This window comes from Molothrus ater, chromosome 13 (assembly GCF_012460135.2).
Source record: "Molothrus ater isolate BHLD 08-10-18 breed brown headed cowbird chromosome 13, BPBGC_Mater_1.1, whole genome shotgun sequence".
NCBI lineage: Eukaryota > Metazoa > Chordata > Aves > Passeriformes > Icteridae > Molothrus > Molothrus ater.
Genome location: NC_050490.2, coordinates 7,533,418 through 7,559,459, shown reverse-complemented (window position 1 = coordinate 7,559,459; position 26,042 = coordinate 7,533,418). Strand labels below are relative to the sequence as shown.

The following is a 26,042-nucleotide window of genomic DNA, read 5'->3' as shown; positions in this document are numbered from 1 at the left end:
CCGCCATGGCAACGCCGCGCCGCCGAGCGCGGGCCCCGCGGCCCCGGCGCCGTTTGTGCCGGGCCGGGGCTGCTCGGAGGCCCCTTCAGCGCGGGGAGCGTTGTGCCGGGGGGATCACGGGAGAGCCGGGCTCAGGGACAGCCAGCTCTGAGGAGACGCGCTCCGGTACATGCCAGGAACGCTCGTACTGAGGGAAAGGAAAAAACAAACAACCACCCACACCCTCGCCCCCCAAAAAACCAACCAAACGAACACCCCAGAACATGCCACTCCCCCCCCCCCCGGAAAACAAACCAACCAAACAAACAAAAACCAAAAAACACAAAAAAAACAAAAAAAAAAACCACCACACCACACAGCAACTAAAAAAAACCCACCAAAACCCAAAGGTGCTGTATATGGACAACAAATCTTTGATTCTTCTAGCCTCAGGTGGAATAATTCTGGTGGCTGGGAATTAACTAATTTGGAAAGATTCCTCGAAGCACAGGCCCTGCTGCTTCAGGAGAAACTGTCCCAAGAGCCACTCAGACTGGGGATAAGGCAGTTCTTAACTCCCACCCATGTTCCTAGAGCACATCTCATCAACAGGCACTGTACAAACAGAGCAGATCATCCAAAATCCCAGAGGTTTAGACCTCAACAGTGCTCTGATCCTGGAAGAAAAAATAAATGGGAGATTGACAACCACAGGCCTCATTAATAAAGGTGATGTCTTAATCATGACATTAATCTTAATCAAGATATTAATCTTAATCAAGATATTAATCTTAATCTTGCTTATCTATGAAAGCAAGTTCAGTGTCAGCTTCATGTCTTACATGACTGAGAGACAAAGTAAAAGCTTTCCCTGCCCCTCCGAGAAGCAGCAGGTTGTAACTGGCTTGCTCAGCAGCACTAAGGGAGGTACCTCACTCAGAGAAGTTTTGTGGCAGGCTCATCAATACAGCACTACAGCAGTTTCCATAAACAGACGAAAAAGTATTTGTCATATAATAACTCACTCCCTACTGGGGGAAAAAATACAAATATTAAAAATACTGGCCTGTGAACATGAGTGAGGAAGCACAATCACTTGTAAATTTCTCCATATTCCTGTATCTTATAGAAAAAAAGGTCAGAACTAAATTATATTACCCTCAGTCTCACTCTATTCTTACTCCCATTCATATTTTTATTATCCATACTATTTCTGCCACACATATTAAGATATTTTCTATGCTCAAGATTATCACTAATGCAGAAATTTACATCAATCTCAAATATTACTATCTCCCATAGTCATTATGAGTCAAATTACCACTGTCCACAGTATACTAAATAAGGTCAAAATGTTAAGTTCCTCACTCTCCACCATGCATCTATTTCAATACACATCTTGAGCAACGTTTGCTCTGACCAAAAACAGTTGACAAATTTGAAATGCTTTGCCCTGTTAGCTGAAGGGCTAAGTTGATCTTTCTCCTGTTGTTCTCCTGTCTCTGCTCCTTAGCCCTCACTTCCCCTCAGTAATTATAAAAAGAAAACAGCAATATCTGTAAGTGTAGCATTACAGTCAATAGAGACACTCAAACTGCTGCACTGCCCTCCTTCCAGCTGTTCTGAAAGTGGTTTTGGCCCCTTGCAGTGCAATGCAGCAGTTTTCTGTAGGAAAGCAGAGGCAGCAGCTTTCCTACCAGATATTTCTGACTCACCTCAGCACTCCTCTCAAGGCTCTAAGTAAAACAGCTGGGAACAATACCTGCCACCTTCTCCCTGATACAACACTGTAAAATTTGCACACAATAATATATATCTGCATGATAAATACTTTATTATAAAGACAGAAATCAGTCATAAATGGTATTCAGGAAAGAGACTGATGCAGAAAATTCAGAAGTCTGCTAAAACTGCTAAGTGAAAGGAGTGTAGTTGAAATGGCCCCAGTCTGGAAAGAACACTTAACAAAAAGGAACCACTTCAAGTCCAGGGTTTCAAATTGTCAGAGTAATACAGAATGATGACAAAAAGCAAAATTACAACAACTTTGTATCAAAATTATATAAAATGTATCCAATCATGTTTAAAATACTATACTTTCCAATAATATATCCAATCTTTTACCAAATTTGTAAGTGTTCCAGGTGAAGCAGAAAAATGTCTAGGTAACACACACTGAAGAGAAATAAGATTCCTTCTGATGTCCTCAAAGGCATCAAAGTTTCTTTTTTATACTTTTTTTAATTAAGAACTTTGCATTGTTCCTTGAATTAGTTGTCGAATCTTCTCAGCATCTTTTTCTATAATTTTATTTTTAGGATCAATCTTGAGAACTGCTTCATAATCCTGGAGGCCTAATATAGACACATTAATAATATCAATCAATAATGCAAGAGCATCCTCTTTAGCAACTAACTGGAAATAACTACTCCCCAGTCATATGCATAAAGTATTGATCTTGAGGTTTGTCCTTAAGTAAGATGGCATCAGAATGACATTAGTTTAGCTTCCATCAGTACTTATATTTTGTTTATCTTATTTTACAAAATAATTTTAGTGGAAACACTCTACCACATAAATATTTTCAGGTTTTGAAACATGAAAATAGAGCCTCTTCATTCATGTACATATACACCTATATATGTGTGTGTGCATGAAGGGACTGTTCTAAAGTGTTCTGCAGAAGAGAGGAAATGATCCTTTGTGAAAATATGAACAAAAAGACATGAACTGTGAAAACTAGAGCTTGTGGGGAAAAAAAAAATCCTGAGTACAGAAAGTAAAATCTTGCCCACATTAGTCTTTTTTATAAGGTTTCAAAGTGCAAATGAAGCTGTAAGGGAATAATCAAGTGAGGCCTGCAGAAAAAGGTAAACAATGGCCAAAGCTTAGTACTTCAACATTGACATTTTGAATATTCTTCAATTTCTATTATCAGCTTTCACTTGTAAAACTGCTTTACAAAACTGATCTGATACTCTTGAGGAACTGAATAGGGACACTGCAAATTCAGTTATTTTCACACAAATCACATGTACTTGATGAATCATTTCACTCATTAATATGGGCTTCCTACCTCATTTTACAAAGATGTTACTAAGCACTTCACAAGTATTCTAGAAATATTTCAGGTTATTTTAATATCGTCAATGGAAAAACTCCTTAAATTAGGAACACAATCCATTTACTCAAACTTGGAAAGATTTTTCAAGTATCCAGTAAATTTTTAAAAAATTAAAAAATGTGGTATAAAGGTTCATAACAAATAGACATAGCTTATACAGACCTCCTTCAAATCACTTCTCAAAACATGAAGGTGTGAGCTAAACAGAGTTACTTGCATGTCACTATAAATTCCTGTGCATGTTTCCATAAAGCCAAGGCCTCACCTTCAGTGTACAATTCCAGCTGACAAAACGCTGTTCCACGTCTCACGTGGGCTTTCAATCGAGCGTTCTCATTATCAGGAACAGGTGGTGTCAACAGTTCCAGAGCCTTCACAAATGACAACACCCACAGTAGTTATAAGTAGGTTTTCCATAATTTGGGGTTTTTTTTAAATTTATGAACACTTCTCTCACCTAATTACTATTATTATACAGTAACATAAGAACTATTCAAACAGAAATAGAAAACAGCTATTCAAATTTAATATAAATGGCTTGTGACTCTAGTCATTAAGATTTGTATCCATCACCCCCAGTTTGCCACCTACAGTTACATTACCATGGCCAAAAACTGACAAATGCCATGTTAAATGTTTATTGCAGTTAAATAATGTGTTCTGTTTTCATAGATCATATAGCCTATCATGCTATCAAAAGAAAAAGAAAAAAAGTAGCACTATAAAAGCACATGTGTTTTAGCAGCAGTTACTAGAAAAAGCAAGACCAAAAACCGCCAAGTTTCAAGACTCAAGTACTTATTAGTTCAAAAAATAATAATTCTTGGAAAATTTTCCCACATTATTCAGGTGCCATTTGATATCATTCCTCTTGTGGCACAAATAACAGCTGCTAAAACATCAGGACAATACAGCCCTTGTTTAAAAATGTTTGGTTTGTTAGAAGTTAATTAAGGTATCCTGCTCATCACCACCATTTTTTTTTTCTTTCCAACCAAATGAAGCACATCACAACATAATAGAAACTATGAGTTTACTTTGGTTTTGTTTTCCTCTGCTCCAAGTCATGGGCTTTTTCAAGTGTACATATTGCTACAATATTTTTATCTGTAATGAAACATACTGGCCAATATATGCCATTTGTCACAAATGTGTGGAAGCCTGGTTTAGGGTTTATTTTATTGTTGTTTTGTTTTAAATTTCTGAAAGTTCATTCATCAGTATCAAATTTTAATATTTCACCATGGCTTTATTATATCAATTTTTAATTCTAAAACTTTGAATTGCACTAACATGTATTTACAGATCTGCTTAAAACAGAACCATCACAGTAACAAATCACACTAATGCAAAAGAGCCTGAGCTCCTGGATTTTTATACCTTGGAGGAATCTTCAATAGCTTTGTGCAAATTTCTCAGTTTAAGGTGGCAAGCAGCACGGTTCAGGTACAGCAGGGGGAGTTTATTGTTCAGCCTCACTGCAAGGTTATAGGCGTTTACAGCCCCAAGGTAGTCTCCCATTGCAAACATTTTGCTAAGTGTTAAAAAAGTGAAACATGCAGTTTAAAGAAGGGGATCAATAAAAAATAAACACCTACTTATTGTTAACTAATTTTCAAAAATTGAGGTTTTAGCATCTTCTCCTTTGAAATGTCCCTTTATAGTCTTTTCTGAGAACAACATAGCTGAAGTTCAGTGCACCTTGCTGCTGACAATATAGCTTAGAGATACACAACAAAAATAGTCACTGCTTACAAGCAATGAAGGATTGTAATAGTGGACACATTTATGTAGACACAGGACTCATTTTGAAAGCTTTGTATATCTGATTATGATTGCCTAATCAAAGCTTTCTGTATAACACACCTATATAAATAAACCAGTATTTGTATAAAGTCCCTAGTTTATTTTACATAGATGTTTAACATCTCACTAAAAAAGTACAAATGAAATTAAATTCACTTAGGTATAATAGTGCACTGCCTCAACTTTCTTCAAAGAAGGATATACATAATGTGTTTACAATTATTGAGCTTCAACAATTGCATCTCATTCTATCAGATTCTAACCCCTTAAGCTGTCAATAAAATCGCTAGTACGACTACCATGACTACTCTAGACATTCAGCAACTCTGTCTAGAATAAATAAAATGTGCCAAAACTGAACAGTAGACAAACACCATAGAACTATTTCATTTTTAATACATTTTCAAGTAGAATGTAACTTACTTTCCTTTGTCCTTTAACCAATCTGGATTCTTCTCCTCTTCCTTTAAATCTTCCAGCTCAGATAAATCGGAATTTATTATTCTTCGAGCTTCTGCTTGTTTATGCAGCCACTGTAGACAAAAAATGTGCTAGTATTGTTTCTGAAGCAAAAATTCAAATCCAAAAAAGGATTTTATTTTCATCTCTTCACTCATACTTATCAAAAGAATTCTATTGACCACGTATTTCAGACACAGGAAAATATTTGATAGTGTCCAATATGAAAAACTTCAAAGTTTTCCCAAATATTTTATTACCATGAGAAGTCAGGTTACCACATCTCTAATACATTTTTTGTTTACTTGTCTGTTTTGATCTTTCAAAATTACTTTGTGTTCATTGAATCAAGCTCAAAAGAGGCATGAGCTTCTTTTGAGACAGAACTGAAAGAATCTTAAATATAAGAGTCAGAACACTTCAAATTTTGTACTTGAAGGAATTAAAATTTAAAAAGGAACATGTTATTTATTAATCTGCACAACAGGGTGAAAAGAATTTTTGTATAAAATTGGTTTTTTTATCTCTTAATTTAAATAAGACTGCCTTCCTTAGAAGATGAGGATAATTGCACAGGTAACATCCCTTGGCACAGACACTATTTTTGTATTGACTGAATACACAATAATTAATTCCCCACCTTACCTCCTCCTCCTCTGCAACACGAGATTCTCGCAGAGCTGTGGGAAAAACTCGTGGTGTAAAGTTGACTTTAATTGTAGCAGCAGCTCGGGGAGCTGGTAACTGTTCTTCCTTTAAATCCTGTGAAAATATACTACAGGAACCATGACCTATGAAAAGAGTTAGAACACTGGAAATGAAAAATGAAGTAAGAGATTTTTCTAGTTTTCAACTGAAGTCCAAAGTACACCTGCCTTAGAAATGTGACACACTAGAATTAAACCTCTAATTGCTTGAGAAAAGCTTAGACTTGATCTTCTGAAGGGAACATTCAAACAATTTTTCTTCTTCTTCCTAATGTAGCAAGTAAATAAATGGAATTATACAGCATCTGTCACAATTGAACTTAAACTCCTCTTACACCTCTCTCTTTGTTGCTTGTATGATGCTGTGACAGGGCAACAATAAGAGCTAAAACTAACCTATCAAATCAAACAACAGTTAAATGTCTTCTGCTGGTTTAGCTCCCTGAATTGGCTCTCCATGGAACCAAGACACAGGACAGAGAGCACAAAAGGAGATTGAATATTCCATGAAATCCAGTAGTTGGGTAACTTTGGGCAACAGAATCCCCACCCCCAGGAAGTGTGCATTACACTGCCAGAAAGGCTCTCTGATTTACTTTTCTAAAGCTTAGAACAAAACCCACCCTTGTATTTCCAAAGACTTCATCTAGAGCTAAGAACTCATGCGCTTTAGCTCAATAAATTGTCTGAAAACAACAATTTTAAAATAAACATGAGCTAAAAGAACTGGTTCAGTATGGTGGAGACAAAGATAAGTGAAGAATTAGAAACATCTGGGAATAAAGTTATATCCACACTTTAAAGAATTACAAAGTACAGTTCAATTATACAACCTCTTGTGGATCTGAGTCTTGTCTTAGAACTTCCTTCATTAGGAATCTGAGATTTGTTCATTTTTTCATTTTTTCTCTCTTTTAATGGCTCTTTTTCTTGATGTAATTCCTCTCTTGCTTGTATGCTCTTGTATTTATCACCATCTTTTTGCTGGTTTTTCCATAACTCCAACTCTTTAGTGACCTTCTGCCGCTCCTTTTCTTTTAGATCTTCAATTCTTTTTCTTTCTGCTTCCTCTAGCTATTTGAACAAAAAAAAAAACCCTATGAGATACAGAACATCTGATAATACTGACTTGACTAAGTTAAAGATACCATTATTTTCTCAGTTCCATATCCCAAGCATAGTGTAACCAATAATGTGACCACACTAGCAGAATTAATTAAGATGCTTGAAAATGCCTGGGAGAGTAAAGATTTCTGATCAGCTTTTAGAGGTCTCATCTTTAACTATTTTACTAATAACCCTAAGGTACAATCCAGAAACATTCAGAAATAAGTTTTAAACAGTGAAAATCCTAGCCATGTTCCAATGTAGATCTCTGGAAAATACAGAAATGTAAAATATATGTGATGATCTGAACACACTTTTTCTTATTTCTCCTCTTTGAGATTATTACATATCTAGAAAAGGTACAACATTTCTGCTAAGTCACTAACTGTAGCTCTTTCTGGTCAATATTGCATATGCACTCTTAAAATTTCATTGCATGCTCCAAAAAAAATCCTTTGAACACAAATGAAGGGACCAGACTTTTTATATACATACAAATTTTAAGAACATATCTTAAAATATACATAAAAAGCAGAATAACAAAGACACAAACACAAAAAAGACAAAAAAAACCCCAAGTCTGATATAAAATACAACAAAGAGTGAGAATTTTTAAAATCAGTATTTTTTCACAGTGCTAAAGGACTAAACATCTGCAAAGGCCACAAAAGACTACAGTTTTGCTGCATGACTGTAGTCTCCTTTGAACAGACATAAATCTGAGCTTGTCACCAAAAGCTTTTATTACTCACAGAAAGTGGCATCTTGTAAGCATTTTGTCAGTAACATTTTCATATTTGGTAATAAATAGGTTTAAATGCAGAGAAATAATAATAAAGTTCACCACCACTAAAATAAAAATTGGAACTTTTCATATTCTTTAACATACATTTAACAAAGCATCTGCCAGATTAGTTGGTAGCTGTTTACATGAATGTCTTGCAGAGCTTCTTCTGAACCTACCTTCATTGTGGCCTCCAAAGCATATTTTTTGTTTTCCTGTTTTGTAATTTTTTTTGCTTCTGTCTCCTCTTTTGCCTTTTCTTGGGCTTTTAGAACAGCATTCTCTCTCAGATGTTGTAGTTTCTCCTTGTCAGCTTAAAAAAATAAACTATCTTAGTCATTGAGGCCTGATGTTCTATTGGTATATAACATGTTAATGAAAATGATTTCTTCTGCTACTTTGGCAAAATACAACACAATTGCAATTCAACAAACCAGGGTCTACCAAGCCCATCTCTAAAAGAGAAAAATTAAGATTTACTTAAACACAAAATGTTTTAAACACAAAACAGTTGCACAAGAAATATTGTTTTATTTCACACACACTAGAACTAGTAGATATTCTTTGTTCTCACATACTTTCTATTTTTAATAATGAACAAGGCTGAACTGAGCAGATATCTACTAGCAGAAGTATCTCAGTATGGTTACCTTACACAGAATCTAGTTTTCTGAGTAGAAAACTTACCATTAGCTAGAGTTAGGGAATCCCACATGGCTGGTTCTTTTTTATACAAAGTGAAGGAAATGTTTCCATTTCCAATCTTTGCTGTGCTGTTTGTGTCATCAATAGGAGCATATAAAACAGCTTCAAACAAAAACGGAGGGATGCTTACCTACAAAAACATAATTTATGCTAATATTTACTGTTTTCAATTAACTCTCACATATTCAAAGCAGAGCACAAGCATACAGTAAACCTCAAGAAACAGATACTATTGACAGAAGTAATTTGCCTTGTATCCACTGTGGAGGTTTGTAGAAGCCCAGAGAAGGTGCTTCCTTCCCGTTAAGGGTGGGTTGTCACAAGGTAAAGATTTTAAAAGTCTGTTCTTCAGCACTGCAACAGAAGCCATGGATTTCAAATTTAGGATTATCCACAGTATAAGCAAATGTATAAATTCAGTCCATGTATGAGAGTAAAGGCAGTGGCACCTGTTGAGTGGTAAGAGCATTAGTAGGGAATGAGCAGTGCTAAAGCCATGATCTGCCGCAGGACGGGCGTTTAACAGCCCGCAGCAGACAGAGGGAGATGATAAAAGATAAAGGGTTCTGCCATAAAGAGATGATAAAAGATAAAGGGTTCTGAATCTGAAGAGTTGCCATGGTGCACGGCACGCGTGCTTCTGAGCAGGGCTCCGGAGTCACCCCGCGGCCGGGCGCGGCAGGAGGCCCGTGAGGCGAGCGGCTCCCACCTTCAGGTACTGCTCGCTGCAGAAGATGTTGGCGGCGGTGGCCCGGGCGCCGCGCAAGGGCAGCGAGAGGTACACGGCGCTGAGGCTCTGGCGCCAGCTGTGCTCCCGCAGCCACACCGGCATCGCCGCGGCCGGAGCAGCTCCGGGCCGCTCCCGGCCTCGGCCCCGCGGCGCACGCCGGGAGCTGTAGTCCCCAGGGGCCTGAGGGCCGCGGGCACCGCTCCGGCTCCGCAGAGCGGGAAGGAACGCAGCTCGTGTCATCCACGTACATTTCTAGAAAGAGACAAACTGCTGACAAAAACTATCAGGAGTTAGTTTTTATCAAAAAAAAAATCTGGTCCAGCCTCCCTGTTCAAGTAGGGTCATCCCAGAGCACATAGCACAGAATTGTGTCCAGACAGTTCTGGAATATCTCCACTGAGGAAGACTCCACAGGCTCTGTGGGCAGCCTGTACCCACAGAGAAGTTCTCCCTCAGCTCAGGCAGAACTTCTTGAGCATCAGTTTCTGCCTGTTGCCTCTTGTTGAATTGCTCAGAACCGCTGAGAAAGAGCCTGGCTCCATGCCCTGGCACCTCCCTTCAGACATTTACACATTGCTGAGGTCCCCTCCCAGCCACCTTTCCTGGGGGCTACACGGGCCCAGCTCCCTCAGCCCGTCCTTGTAAGAGAGATTCTCCAGACCCTTGAAAGGACTTGGTAGCTCTGTGCTGGACCGGCTCCAGGATCTCCCATGTCTCCAGTACTGAGGAGCCAAGAACTGCAACACTCCAAGAGTGGCCTCTCCACGGCTCAGTAGAGGGCAGGATCACCTTCCTTGACCTACTCTGGCAATGCTGGCACTGAAACTTCCACATGTCCCCTAAAAATAACTGGGTCATACAGGCAGCCCCATGCTATTTCTGAGCAATATTGTCTGCTGCGCTCTCTGCCAAAAACTCAGGAGGTAATTTGCACATTACCACTCCGTGTTTCTCAAACAAACTGTAACACTGTATCTGCCAAAATAAAGTCTAGTATATTGAAAGCAACTGCTTCTGAAGACAACAGCCTGAAAGATGAGCCAAACACAGCTGGATAAAAATTCAGGTATGTTTAAGTTCCTCAAAAGTACGCAATTACCTAGAAATATTAGTAAAATCCATAAACAAAAAGTCAAGTTTTCCCTCTTTCTTTTCAAATGAGACCAAGAGTAATGGAGTTTAACATGGCTCACATTAGTTAGTATTTCTAATGTGTATCACTGAAGATTTAATTTTTATGTTCTATTACGTATAATACACAGCAATATTCAAATAGTAGAGGTTACTTTTAAGTGCTGTTTATATATAAAAGTAGGTATTGCAGAGATTTATAACTTTTTTTTTTATATATAACAGCAAGAAATCCATCATAACTCATATTACTTCTGGGTTATTCTCCACTCTCACTCACCCACATCAGTATCATCTGGAACAATCTTTGCATGGACTGGAATCTGTAAATTGAATTAAATTCCTCTTTCCAAGAACATTCAAAGCACATAGCAGCAGCAGCTAGAATGTGTTGAGTTTGCTGGGGTCCCCAGGATGAGGTGAGAGATGAGGAATCTGAATCCATGTTCTCAGAAGGCTGATTTATTATTTTATGTACTTATATTATATTAAAAGAATGCTATACTAAAACTATACTAAAGAAAGGATACAGACAGAAGGCTTAATAAGAATGATGATGAAAACCTCGTGACTGACTCCTCAGAGTCTGACACAGCTGATGGTGATTGGTCATTAAGTAAAAACAATTCACATGAAAGCACTCAAACATGCACATGTTGGTAAGCAATCTCCAGCCACTTTCCAAAGCAGCAAAACAGGGAGAAGTAAATGAGATAATATTGTTTTTTCTCTGAGGCTTCTCATTTTCCCAGGAGAAGAAATCCTGGCAAAGGGATTTTTCAGAAAATACAACAGTGACAAGAATGACTATAATGTAGTAACTCAAAATCTCCTACCACTCCAGCTGTAGTCATCCAGAAAGTCGAAGGTTTTGAGTGCAGGTCTTCTGCCTTGGTCACCCAGGTGTCATTTTTAGTTTAATCACAGAGAATATACCGAAATGAAGCAGCGTATTATTTATTCCTGCTAGAAGAAGTATATTATGCATACATGCTTTACAAGACACAGTTATGGTTACCAATATTTAGTCTTCTCAAATTACACAAAAGAGCTCCCATACATCAACCAAAATGTCTATTTACTTAAAGCCTAGATCTGCAAAGCAAGGCTTGTAGGAGAAACAGTAAATATCACTGACAAGTTCTTATGTCAAAGTAGCAGATTTAGCTGCTAAAGGACACAAAAGGGATTCAGCAAGGTCTTGGATCAGCCTTAAAGGTTTTGAAGTGATGTGTATGTGCAGAACCACCACCTCTGTCCCACCCGCCCCACAGCCTTACCTGGACAAGCTGCTGTGCTCTCACTGTGGCACACTTGAAAAATAAACAAGAGACACCCATGCAGAGTGGTTCTTCTGCTGGCACTAACTTTATCAGTCAAAAGTCTGCAGTGCAAAGTTTGCAGTGTAAGAAGAGAAATTTTTCCATTGAAAAGCTGATTCCTAAATTCCCATCACCTGTGCCATGAAGGATGCAGATTTATGTTCCAGACAAAGCTTAATAATATTATTAATATTCTGCACCTTCTAGCTGCCTATACATACATATATCTTTTCTGGGGTTATTTCACTTCTAAGGGCTTCAGAAGTTTTAATATAGGGGAAAAAATCATTTAGATAGTTTACATTTTCTTACCTTTAATTATTAACCTTATTTTCTCACATCCTTTCTAAGTTCTCTCTCATTTCTCTCATCTCTCCATATTTTTAACAAAAAGCAAAAACATTTTATGAGATTCTGTTTATTACAACAAACTGTTTTGCATATGTAGCTTGGGACCTATATCAGTTACTTTTAAAAATTATTGGTGAAGCAGTGATTTGGTATGTGTTAGTTCTGGCATTTTAACTAAAGGAAGAGCTTTGTAATAATTTTATAAACTGGAATGAATAATTCTTTGTATAATCACTTTCCAAGTGCAGAAAGTTATTTAAAAAATCTATTTGGACAAATGGTGCTTGAGCCTTCCTTCCCATCCTGTGAGAAATAGGGCTGAAGGTACAAGATCTTTTCCCATCTGCTTTGAAGTCACTGCAGATGAACACCTTTACAGAACAGTGGAGCTCTCCAAGAAAGGCAGGAGCTGTATTTTCTGATCCATATGACCTCATGCTGCTTCTTGCAGGATTACACCTAATCCAAATGCCTTCTCGCAGGCAGAATATGAGAAGCATCCATCTAGGCATTACTTCATCTGCAGAAAGTCCACAGGCAACTTCCCCACAAAAATTATCTTTATTTTAAAAGAAACTGAAACTAGACAACAGAAAGCAACAAAGTTACATACAGTGCTGGACAAAGCCTACCATATACATTTTCCAAGAACACTTGAATCAGATTCTGATATATGTTCTTCTAAAAGGTAAAAATATCACATCATTATTAACAAAAAAAAAAAAATTAAATGTCAACAATCTTAATCAGCTTATATTTTGCATTGTTTGGATGGCAGTAGATTGGTAACTTGCCTTTTTCTACTCACTTTTAATTCTAAAAGGAGAAGGTGGACAAAACATTCCAAGTCAGAAGGCCCTAAAGACCACAGTGCCTGCTCTAAAGGCCACAAACACAAGCTTAGAGGAAAGACCAAGTTTTGAATAAAAATCCCTAACAACTTTGTATAATTTCACATTTCAGAAAGAAAAGAAACTATCAAGAAAGAAAAACAAAAAGAAAAAATGATATATTAAGAGCTTGCCCTCCTTAAGTTGTAAGGAAGCTCAGATTTAGACCATTCTGTAGAGGAAAAGATGAGTGTCCAGAAACAGACAACTCTCATAACTCCAATCCCAAAATGTCTCCAGTACAGCAATTCCTGAAATACAGTGCACAAATCTCCAAGGAAAAAGGTGGGGTTGGATCAAAAAATTATTTTGAAACAGTTTCTTTGAACATGAAAAGGAAAATTATGTATGGTAAACAATGCAGAAATAGTTATTCCCCATGGTGCTGGGATAAGCCATTTCTAAACCAGGAGACAAAGGGTAACACTGAAAACTTCAAGCTAGAGGCAGCACCTCTGAGGGCCTGAACACCACTCAGAACTAATTACCCCAGAACTGATGACACACAGCACTAGGCCACTAAAGGGACCTTTCTTTTCTTCTATAGAAAGCAGAAGTTATCACTTCCACATAAAGAAGTGAATGTGCATAACTCAAGATGTAGTGTAGGATATTTATATTGCCTTAAAGAGTTCTGCTAAGTACACTTAGTTTCCAATTTTAGGGAAGAGTCTATTCTAATATAGAAAGCTTCTGCCAAAACTTAGCAACTGCAGAATAACTTTAAAATACATCCAGTTCTACATCCTCCTGCATATATCTAATCACATCCAATAGACAAAAAAATTATATGCCTTCTAAACAAACAAAAAATTATATGTTTTGTGAAACAAGTAAAGAGTGTTAGAATAGAATTTTCACACACAAGAGCTGATTACCAAATGTTCACCTATTTATCAGTGGATAATATTAAGAAATTCATATTAAGTAATGGCAACAAGATGATAATGCATATCAGTGCTGTGTGTTCTGAAAGGTACTCAGTTTTAATTATTAACTGCTACCATCTATCATACCTCATTCTATGCAAGACACCTCACCAGCTACCAATCCATAAACAATAATGTTTCACATACTTCATAGAGTAGCTTAAAACACATCATGGTATGAAATAATTTGTATTACATAGTAATTTAATCCCTGGCCACAGGGTTAATGTTGGACAAAGTCTGGAAACTTTTCCAATTTGAATTACATACATTAACTTTGTCACACACCACAGCACTAATGCATGTATTACATCAGACATGCTCTAATTTAAAATCAAAACAAAAAAGTTGTTGCAAAAATACATGTCACCAATGTGGAACACATTCAAGATTGTATAAAAAGTACTGAACTGATATCCCAAAACAGGTATATTTAAGCAGTACATAAGGAAAGATTAGTTTTAATATGAAACAGTCATTTAAGTCACATACAACATGATAAGAAGCATGACTTCCTTTTCTTAAAAATGTTACACCAATACTTTTACTGACAGGCAATGCTTATTTATAAAATGAGAGGGATATATTTAATGCAGATGTGTTACTGTATTAAGCTGGAATAAAGACAAATGTTAAAAAGGTGCTACATTTTAACACCACTGATTTTGTAAAAATCTCAAACCATATAAGCATTTCACTTGCAAATATCACAGGCCCCAAACTGCAAACGCTTTAAAACATTCTTGACTGTGTGCATGCAGTTTCACCGACTTCATTAATTGTCACATGCTTGAAATAAAGCCTGAAAAATGTGATTACAAAACTGGTTCTTAGATTAAAAACTGCAGAGGTCACAAAGTACAATCTTCTTTGAGCAGCCCCCAAAATTATAGTTTTCTTTTAAGTAGAGCAAACTTCATTACTTTTCTCTAGCTTCTTTCATCAGAAGATCTCAAATAAAAACTAGGCCTCTAAACAACCTTTGGAAGTAAGCATCACTCCCATCTTCTTTCAGAAGAGACAAGCACAAACCTGCTAGTTTCAAGTTGTAGAGGGAATGAGTAAAACAGGAAGAAACAGGATTTTTGCTACCTGCCCTCTGGTCTGTATCCAGCACTGTCCCTTCCATGTTTTCTCATTTAAAATTGGTCACTAGCAAAAAAGTATTAAGGACAGCACAATCCACTTTATACCTGTCTATTTCAGCCTGAGCGGAAAAAAAATTTGGGAGCAATATAAGGCTGCATTTCTGATCATGACCAGAAACCATGTAAAAGGACACAGGCATTTCCCACAAAAATGTTAAGGTTTGCAAGATTTACAAAATCTTTGCAATATTTTTGGTGTGCAGCACCAGTACAATCTAAATCAGCAGTAATGAAAGAAGCACATGAGAGTTCAATACAAATTGTTTCATGTATTACAAAAACCTCACCTATTCTAGCCAGCCCTCCCTCCCTCCCACCCATCATTCTAGAACTAACTTCTAATGCTAATCAGCTGACATTTTCCTAGTACCTCACTAATTAAACATGATTGCTGTTTCTCCTGTGCATACTTGAACTACTACTTAGTCAACACATGCAGAGAAAACCAAAATATAACTGCTCTCTAGACAAAGAGTTCAAGTATGCCAAGAGCATATCAGTAGGGCAAGCATATTGGCTGGATGACTTCTGGAGATCCTTGTCAGTCCTATCTCTAACATGACTGTCCTAACAAGTGTGGAGTTGGTCGTTCATTTGTTTTTATTTCACATCATTGACATTTGCTAATGCCTTGAACTTACAAGTTAATAAATGAGGAAAATTTACTGGGTTACAAACCCAATAGAATACCAGTTTAGAAAAAATCTAAAATAAATGGTTAGAATAAGTTTCATAAATCCACAATTTAAGGCCTTATAAAATGATATTCCAGATTATTTTAAGTATTTAAGAACACTATGTTTAAATACTAATGTCCTGACAGCTAATCTAGAAAATAGTTGCCTAAATTCATGTTGGGTTGAGGAAAAGATTAAGAAATACATGGTTATTTTAAATACATGTCTGCTCCAACTGTCAAAACATGAATTAGATTTCTGAGAAGAAATGCCCCAAAATCTTCTCACAAGAAGCATGGGGTGTGGGAGTGGGAAAGGTAATAATATCATCACTGGAGCTTTGGTTGAATTTTCACTGAGCAAAATTCTGATTTCACTTACATTACTGTAGGTGTGAACCAGCTCCATTATGTTCACAGTGCTAATTGTTGCAGAGATTAAACTGATTCCTAGAGGAACAAATCTATCTGAACAAGGTTTGGTTTAACTGCTACTTCAGGCAGCAAAAGCAAATTCAAACAGTCTGTCAGTCATTAGGAGCACTACTGAAGAATAAATCTCTTCAACAGATGTTGTTGCTTGTTTGGTTTTTTCTTGGTGGTTTTAAAATCACACCTCTAACAAAACAAGATTAAGTCTAGTTAATGTACTAAATTAAAGCAACTACTGATGAAAACAGCAGCTCTGGATCTATCTTACACTTTACATCTCCATACAGGAAAATTCTCAAGATATTAAATATGTCACTTACACTCTAGATATAATTTTCTTTTTCCTGATGAGAGGAACACAAAAAACAAAAAAAAAGACCAAAAACCAAAACCAGAAACAAAAACCCACAACCCAACCAAAACAAACAAACAAAACAAAAACCAACCAAACAAAACCACCCCACCAAAAAAACCAGCAGGGTAATACTGCACTTACACAGCAAAACTTTTCACTTTTAAAATTAAACAAGTTGTGTAGATCTGCACAGGATCTTCCAGGAATGTACACAGTAGAGCCCATTTAAAATCAAACACAATGGTGAACTATCAAACAGGCCTTACTTTCACTCATTAGCATGGCTTACCATGAAAACTACCTCTTTATTAGATGACTGAATTCTCTATAAACTCCTATATCACTCATCACTCACAGACCTGAAAAATTTATCACATTAAGGAACATGACTAGTACCTGTGAGCTTGGCATATGATTTAATTGCTGCTTAAAGACTGTTTCCAGTACAGTGGTACATATTCCAAGCAGAATCTGTTATCACAGTGCCTCCTTTTATTAATTCCAAACAATATTTCTTTCAAAAGAAACGTTTTCAGTTGCATGTGCAACTTCATCACACTGCTAAGGCTGAACTGTTCAAGGCTAGATGCTTCCCAACATTCAAAAAAAGAAGGGGAGTTATTTTTGAGATCAAGAATAGGATCAAATCACCCTTATTAAAAGAGAATTTGTTAGCATCACACATGAAGCTCTAGTGCCATGCATACTTGTCAGTAGGATATCAGGTTTAGCAAAGGAGCTAAACTTCTGATTACTTAGTTCTGATGTGAACTAAACTCACCTGATATGACAGCTGTATTTTCTTTCTTCACCTTAGATTTCCTACTCCCTCACTGCAAGACAGGCTGAGGCAGTGGTGGGAATTTAGATTTAAGACTTTGCTAGCCAAATTATCAAGCAATTCAGAGAGCACACTCCATTGCCTTGCCCCCTCCTTCATGCCAAGTGGGCTGTGTAAGCTCAGGGTGACTGAGCAGGCTGGAGCTGACAGCCCTAGGAGCTGGGCAGGATTTTCTGTGCACTACTTCATCCCCAGTCCTCAGGCAGCACTGAGGCAGCAGACTGGAACCATCAGTGAGAAAGAATGAGAGAGAGGTGCATGACTGCAGAACCGTGACAGAGCAAAGACTGCATCCCAAGGTATGTCCTCAAGATAGATGAATTAAGGTTACATGCGCAACTCTACTTCTGGCATTCTCTAGATTTAAAGCAGTGGACTTCATAAACTCAATGTGTTCTTCTTCCAATTTAATCTTATTTGACAACAATTTCCAAATAATGCAAGGCCTAGCAAGAGCCTTCAGCATGTAATTGCTGAGAAGTCAAGAGATTATTGCCTTTTCAAGGAAACAGAAATGTGTAATAGTTAGAGGGTTTCATTGTGTTACTAAGCATGAATTCATGATTTTTGAATAGCACATTAATGCTTTACTTCAAAAATAGGAAAAAGCACATACAAAATTCTCTGTATTTACCCTAAAATAACAACTATTAGTACTGCACATTCCTCCATGTCATCTCTACAATATTCAAAGAAAGGCTAGCAAGAACATCAATAACAGACATTCACGCCAAAAGAAAAAAACAAAATAATGAGTACTTGCAAATATAGTACCATTAAAACCAAGCACTAAATGCTAGTGTTAGTTAACACATTAATATACACTAGCAAATTAGGGCTATTCATACAGGCACATTTTTTCCTTCAATAATATTGTCAATGCTCATCCTACTTCCGATCAATTGTCAGTTACAGTTTTATCAGAAACAAAAAATATTCCATCCTGTAAAACATTTGCACGCATAAAACTAAGAGTACAAAAGCTGAGATGGAAGTTTATGAATGAATACAGATTAGGGGGAAAAAAGATGACAGCAATCAAACACAACTGATTGTCTGCAGAAAGTGAAGTACCCAATTTGTAACCGAATTTTCCTAGCAAGTATTTGCTCCACTAGCAGCCATTCAGGCTGTCAGCCCTCTGTGTTCAGTGCAGGTGGCCCTGCAGTGTCTCTGGTGCGCATTAACTGCACATCCTTGTCAGCCATGCAAGTGTCACAGCCCCACACTGCCGATGCCTCTGCCGTGAGGAGCCCATAGGCTGACTCTGTCATGCCTGTACAGATCCGGTGGAACCATTTCTGACAAGAGGCTTCACACAGGATGGCATCCTGGTCATCATTGACTTCATGTGTACAAATCCCACACGGGTACACGGGTTCAGAGGACGAGTGGCCGTGACGACTGGGATGGAGGGGGGTTTTGCTGCTCTTTTCAGAGTTGCACCCTTCAGCAGTACCTCGAGGCTGGCGGGACTTGCTCTGGGTCCCATTTGAGTGGCCAGCATTGGTGCTCTCAGCACTGTTAGAATGGCTGCTATCCTGGTTCACCACATTGTTTCGAGTAACGTTTTTCAGGTCGCTGTTACCTTGACTCACAACGTCCTCTGTCCTGTGATGATGCTGATGAGCAGCAGTGCTCTGGCTGGATGCTTTGCTTGCACCTTGACTAAAGTCTTGCTTTTGTGCTGATGATTTTGTCTGGTTGTACGTGTTTGGTGGAGGAACAAAAGAATGGTTTGACTCTAGCTGAGAATTTGGAAAATTTGGATTGTTTCCAGGACCAAAGTTAGTTGGCACATCAGGGTGAGGTATCTGACCAGAATGGCCAAAGTTCTCCCCAGGATTTGGTCTGAAATGCTGAGCAGACATATTGACATTTTGATTTATCTGACCACTGCCATAAGGTGGTTGATTCCCAAAACCTGGGTTATCATGAGGACCAAAGCTGAAAGAGTGGGGTCTACTAAAACCCATGCCAACAGGGTTTTGAGGAAGAGGATGTGGCTGGTTTCTGAGGGAGTAAGAACCACCATATGGTGAGGACACTCTGGGCAGCATGTGAGGTGGCATTCTGAAAGTGTTATAGCCTCCAAAGCCAGGATAACCAGGATTACTAAAATATGGATTTCCTGAAGGAAGTGGTTTATAAGACACAGTATTATAGTTGTCATCAAATGGATTTGCAGCTACAAGGTGGTCAGAGCTTGGGTTCGGTGGTGGAGCATATTCAGATGGAGGAGGAAATGACGACCCCTACAAATATTTTAAATACAACACTTGAATTAGTTTTAGTATTTCCCTGCAAGACAGACCAACCACAAAGGCTCTGGATTAGCAACACAACTGCTGAAAGAACTGTTCAGCTGTTGTGTAAAATTCACCCACTGTACCCTGCCAGGCTGTCTGAAATTTCAGAGGCAGGAGAGGAGCTTGAGCTCCAGATAATGTAGTGATTTATAGTAGTTTCAGAGTTTTAAAAAGTTTGCAGTTGAAAATACTACTTGATATGTGACTTCTATTTCATAATCTTTTACAAAAGACAAGCAACAATATAGAAATCCAACTGTCACAAACACATACAGAAAGTATTTCCAAATGTTGAAGAGCACATTTGAAGCATTTCCCTAACTTCATTTTGGGTTCATGTTACTGAATATACATCTCATAAGACACCCCACTTCCATGAGGATATACAAACCTAATGGTACTACTGTAACCGTAAAAAAGGCATTCAGAATATAGGAGTCAGCAGACTGGTATTCTCTATAGCCTGTGGAATATTCTGTGCTGTACATTTCTATACCAAACAGCACTCAGTGATTGTGGACAGTCTGCAAAGCATAGGCAGTAGGTATGAAACACGAGGATTATGCTCTGGTTACAGTGCATAATCAAGTGTTTAATGGAGCCCAGAGTCTGTTTAAATGTCACCAGTGCAGTCATACAATTGAAATTCATTCTAGACTAGCCTGTAGGGAACACCTGCTGGGTTCACCCTCACACTAACTGTGCTCACAGAAAGCACTTCCTTCTAAGTACTAATGAACTAAGACTGAAAATTTATTTAAAAAAAAAATGCTGCATTGCAAATTTTAACCTGGTCAGAAGGAACACAAGCTAATCTGCATGTCCTCTAATTATTACCATTCCAGAACACAAGGAAACTCCAGTAAAAAAAGAGGTGTGAAGCCTTGTAAAGTAATGGAATATTTCTCAGAGCAAGGTTCAGTGTGACTACTTTAAAACAAAACAAAAATGAAGAAAACAGATCCATATCTCAATGGACTCTGCATAGGCCTAACAGAAAGTGATTGTTTTACCTACATAAATAAAGGTATTCCCACTGGGCAGTGCCAAATTAACAGATACTCTCACTCAAAGCTGAATGAACACACAAAGGAAAACTCGGCACTATAGATACCCAACTGCTTAAGATATTTTGTATTGAGGCTTTCTTTTCTGGAAAGAACAACTGCATAGAAACATTACATTGCAAGGATTCACTGGAAAGGAGCTCTGCCTGATTTAGCTTTTGCTTGGAAATCACCTGGGGAGTATGCCAAGAGCTTGGTCAAAGCATTAACAAACTGTACTGATTCATTAGCCCACAAACCTACACATACAGGAATGAAAGTAAGGTAAGAAGTAGTCTCATGGCAACTATTCACACTGTATGGATTTCTACCAATGGCTACAAAGTCATTAAAAAAAAGTCTGCCTCAGAATCAAATCCCTATGGGGAAAATCCCAGTTGTTGCACTCTCACTGTGCTTCTCTCTTTATATGTTTTTGGCAACTTACAGGGATTAAAATAACTTCAGTACAACTACTAGTATTCAGGAAGATTTCAACTTCAAAGTAAAACTGAAATACTTGGTATGTAGCTACTATTTGTGACAAGAAATTGATATTCTGAACAATGAGAGCTACTCATACCAGCAAACAACATTTGAGTTTATTAAGAATTCAAAAGAAGCAAAGGGAATTTACCTGTGTATTCGCTTTGCGCTTTTTCTTGTCAGGGCTCCCAAGCTGAACTCCTGGTCCTCCTAACCCATCCAATCCACTGTCACCACCTACAAGATACCAATCAGTGTAGTAGTACATTAATTATATTGCAGACTGTATTGAAAGTTTGCCTTTAACTACCATAGCCTCAGATACCTGTTACAAATACTGAATTTGCATTGACTCTGGTGCCTTGTGTTGCAAGTGCTAAAGGAGCACACATCTGGAGGTAAGCTAACATCCCTCCTATACCTGTCTGCTACCACTTTCATGTCCCATTCATGCTCATTCTTATTGAAATAGACATTTCCATTTATTTTATTTTTATCTACCCCTTGATTCTTAACATCTCCACATCACCAGTTAGAAGTATTTCTTGTTTGCATAAATCATAAAACTTTCAAAAGAACTGCAAAAAGCCATGGCTAAGACTCGCCTCTTAACTCACATAGACACTGCATCAGTGTAACAATATACAACAGATTGTTACAATCCACCATGAAGGAAAAGAAAAGCAAACAGTAGTAGATCCATGAACAAAAACCATTGAAAACTTGCCATGTTGTTTAGACTAATCTCCAGTGCATCAAATCTAAATTTCACTAAATGCAAGACTTGATCAAACAAAAAGACGCCTGCCAATAATAAGTGAACCTGCTCACCTCTGTAGAAATGTTATAAAATAACTGAGCAAGTCTATCCTGGCACAAAAAAAGGTAAGGAATGTTCATTTCATTGGTTGCTCAATCAGATTTCATCCTGAGCAATACAAAGAGATATCTGTACTTCCCCTGGGATTCTCCACCTTTCACAACAGTGGGACAAGCTCTCAAATTTGTATAAATCGTGGCTTCCATTTTAAAACCCTAGCAAGACCATCAGTGAAAAATAAAAATGGCAATCTCATTATTATCCCAATCAGTCTGTCTTCACAGGCTCAAGTGAAATTGCAATATGGGAATGCAAAGAAAACCCTGAGCTGAAGTATGAGAAGCATTTTCAGGTGATACCAGAGCAAAACATGTACACATGTTAAAGTACTAACATCATTATATTAAGAAACCATATTAATTCTTTTTTTCCCCAGGCCCATTAGGATAATAGCTTATTTGCTCTTTTATATAAATATATGGTAACAGCACAGAACAGTAAGCAGGCAATCCAACCTAAAAATTTTACTGTTGTTTGTTTAAAATTTATATTCCGAATATGAGTCAAACTTTATCAAGATGCAAGCATCCAGCTGAACACACAGGTCCTCATTACCAAAGACAACCTGGAGATAACTGTGAATTATCAACAGTGTTATGCAAAGCAGCACAATGTATGACATTACACTGCTCTGTTAGACAAGTGTTCCCAGCAGACAGGTAAGCCAGCTTTAGGAATATTCAGCAACATAACACAAAATCTCTTCTCACAGGGAAGCAGCAGCCCTATTGTACACAGACCAAAATATCCAAGTTATTTGAAATACTCCTGATCAAGGAGGCCTGACAAATTTTCACTCCCAGCACTTCCTCCAGGCCTCCTTTTTTTTTTCTTTTTTTTTGGAGGTTTCAGGGAATTTACCAGTCCTACTTCAAGTAAGAATCCAGTTCTGCCTCTGCTTTAATAAGTTCCTTTTGGCTCTAGCTGTCACTGTTAAAATTTGATTTTATTTTTCATTACACATAAAGAAGATACATGGACATCCCAGATCAACACCTATCAAATTTTAAGTCTGAATTTCAAAGACAAAGGCATGATGTCACAATCAAGGTCTCAAAATAAATTCAGGCTTGCACATAGCATATTGTGGTCTAAGGTACAATCAGAGAAACTAGGGATTACTCTTTAAAAAGAGACCTTTTAGCCTTGATTTAGAAGATAAAATCCTGCACGTACTAAGTGTGCTATGAAGCATTGCCACTACCTTACCTGTAGATACTAAATGACTACAGCATAATGTTTTACATAAAGAATGATGGCAAATTTTCCCTCAATTTCAAATCTATAAATCATCTTCTTTATAATCTATTTCCTCAAAACTGTTCCTGTACTTTCTATAAGCTTCTTCTCCAGCATTCCTATAAGTATATACTAAATTTAGTGTAAGATTGCACTGTGAACAGTAATCCTCACAACTGCATAAATGACACTCCTTTTCATGTCCTTGTACTCTTAAAAAATAATTGATGTTAACTATTGATAGCAAAATATTCCAAATATCCAGATTTCTTTTAATAAATTCAACAATAGCAGCACAGACATCAGTAAATTTGTGATCAAGTAGAATACTTAGGGTCATACACAAGTGCTGGTTTACAGTAGCTGAAGTTAAGACTTTACAAAACTACATATAAATTCCCTCTCTGGGACATCATTCTTCAAAAGCATCAGCATATGAACATGAGAATTCCAGTGACAAGTTCCATCAATTTCTACCTGAATTACTTTCATCAGCAAAGCCATTCACATGCCTTGGTTTACAGAAGGGAGTCCTGTGTCTGGAAAGGCACAAAGCTTTTGTATTTTCACTTCTCACTGTGTGAGGCCAATGATTTCATTCAGCCCTAAGAATTTATATTTTCCCTGTGGGCTCTATAATGATTTAATTTATACATGAAAGGAAACAGAATGTTAGTCCTAGCATACCTCCAAAAAAAAGAGTGAATAAGGCTCATTTTCATGAAGCCAAAATAAACTTTCCACAAAGTCACTTTTGGTACCTACCACACAGACTTTCATTAAAGGACTACCAAGCATTTTGGAATGCTGAACTAATGAAAAATTATTCATTGTCTAAGCCTAATTTTTTGGGCAGAAATACAATCCTTTTGACTGGGACATCACCTATCTCATGGATCTAAAGATACAAATACATATCTGATAACTATTCCCCTATTAAACTACAGATAAAAATAATTTCAGCCATTCACACTTGTGCAAAGGAGAAGAGATAAGCCTCATATTCTCTTTTACTTCGTACATACCTAAGATGGGCATTTTCAGTGTTGGTTAGGAGAATTGCAAGTTGTAGTTTGGTTTACACATTAAGGGATTTTTACTTTGCATGTAATTTATGCCATACTTAACATACTGCAAATACAGCATGGAATATTTTCATATTCACTGACAAATCTCAGTCTAGGTTTTTACTACTTTATCTCAGTAAGAACATTTTCCCAAGAAACATAAATGGCTGAATAAACTTTTCATTAGAGGCAGAAAACTAAAAATAGTCTCATTTCAACCAAATTTGGTGAGCCTGTTCTGTGGCCCTGAGACTGTAAACAGTTTTGATAATAAGCTGTAATCAGGTGGAACTCGGTGGGTAACTCCAGCATGTGAAACCATATATGCTTTAATATTTGCAGAATCAGGGCTTGAGAGTGGAGGAGTCTAATGAATCCCAGTCTCCTTTGTAACACTGCTGTGTGTCTTCATTCTCTCATTTTCAAGCTTGCAATCCAGCTGTTACTATAGCAGTTTTAGAAAAGCAAACTGTAAATCAATGACAATATGCACCGTGGAATCCACACCTTTTCCCACTTATCCAACCAGAAAAAAAAGCTTAAAACACCAAGAACAATAGAATTCCAGAGGCAAAACAGGAGGCAAGAAAACAGGAAGCACTAAATTGCAAATTTTATAATTTTGCCATGATTTTCACCCAAGTCAGTCACCCATCCTGCTGTCTTTGATTATTTCATTCAGAGAGGCATTTCTGTGTCTAAGGACTATAAGGACACAACAATCGCTACGAAGGCTGATGTGCCACTGCCATTAAAGTCAGCTGCACTGCCGAAGTCGGAGGAGACCCTGCATTTCTGCCCTTCTCCCTACTCCTTTGAAAGAAACGCATACCTCAAACCTCACCAGAGCCATACACCAGTGCTATTAGTAAAGAAATAGTATTTCGATTTTTTTCTTTTTTCATTTCCCGAAAAGGGAAACACAAAACCCCAACTACACTCAAGCACAGGAGCCAGGACTGGGGGCAGAAGAGCGAACACTCAAGTGTAATTTATGGGCTCTGCATCAGCACGAACTCGGACATGTGGCACTGCCGCCGTATTCCCTTGCACCAGCAGTATGCTCGCTGCATACTAATGCGCTGCACATCCCCAGACACACAAGAGACAGGACCGCACGCCGCCCTCCCCCGCGGGGCACACCTGCGCGCACGGCGAGCCCCGGGGCTGCTTTTCAGGGCCCGCAGGCTGCGGGAGCCCGCGGGGCCCGGCCGGGCCCCACCGACCAAACTTCGAGCGGCCCCCGCACCGCCGGCCCCGCCGCAGCCGCAGGGAGGGACCGCGGCGGGGGCGGCCCGGCCCGCGCTGCGCTGCGCGGGGAGCCCGGCGGGCAGCGGCGGCGCGGGCGGTGCGCGCATCCCGCGGCTCCGCCGGCGCTCCGCACGGGAGCCAGGCCCCAGCGGCGGCCGCCCCCGAGCCCGGCCCAGCCCTCGCCGTACCTCGGGATCTCTTCAGCGCGATGGGGTCCTTCTCCTGTTCCGCTGACATTACAGACAGCAGCGCATGGCTCCCAGGGCGGCAAGAATCGGGGCTCTTTGA

The 26,042-nt window shown here is 38.4% G+C and overlaps 2 protein-coding genes across 2 annotated transcripts; both read right to left on the bottom strand.

The window, feature by feature from the left end:
* Positions 1-1,790: 1,790 nt before the first annotated feature.
* On the bottom strand, positions 1,791-9,525 carry DNAAF4 (dynein axonemal assembly factor 4). The gene is made up of 9 exons (XM_036390014.1): positions 9,381-9,525; positions 8,654-8,801; positions 8,146-8,279; positions 6,909-7,149; positions 6,014-6,159; positions 5,333-5,442; positions 4,484-4,637; positions 3,369-3,474; positions 1,791-2,333 (listed from the first exon to the last, which is right to left on the bottom strand). The coding sequence occupies exons 1-9, from the start codon at positions 9,501-9,503 to the stop codon at positions 2,224-2,226; spliced, it is 1,272 nt and encodes a 423-aa protein (XP_036245907.1). The 5' UTR covers positions 9,504-9,525; the 3' UTR covers positions 1,791-2,223.
* Positions 9,526-17,868: 8,343 nt separating this feature from the next.
* Positions 17,869-26,042, bottom strand: PYGO1 (pygopus family PHD finger 1). The gene is made up of 3 exons (XM_036389719.2): positions 25,943-26,042; positions 21,469-21,554; positions 17,869-19,731 (listed from the first exon to the last, which is right to left on the bottom strand). Exons 1-3 carry the CDS (start codon positions 25,989-25,991, stop codon positions 18,610-18,612), a joined length of 1,257 nt encoding a protein of 418 aa, XP_036245612.1. The 5' UTR covers positions 25,992-26,042; the 3' UTR covers positions 17,869-18,609.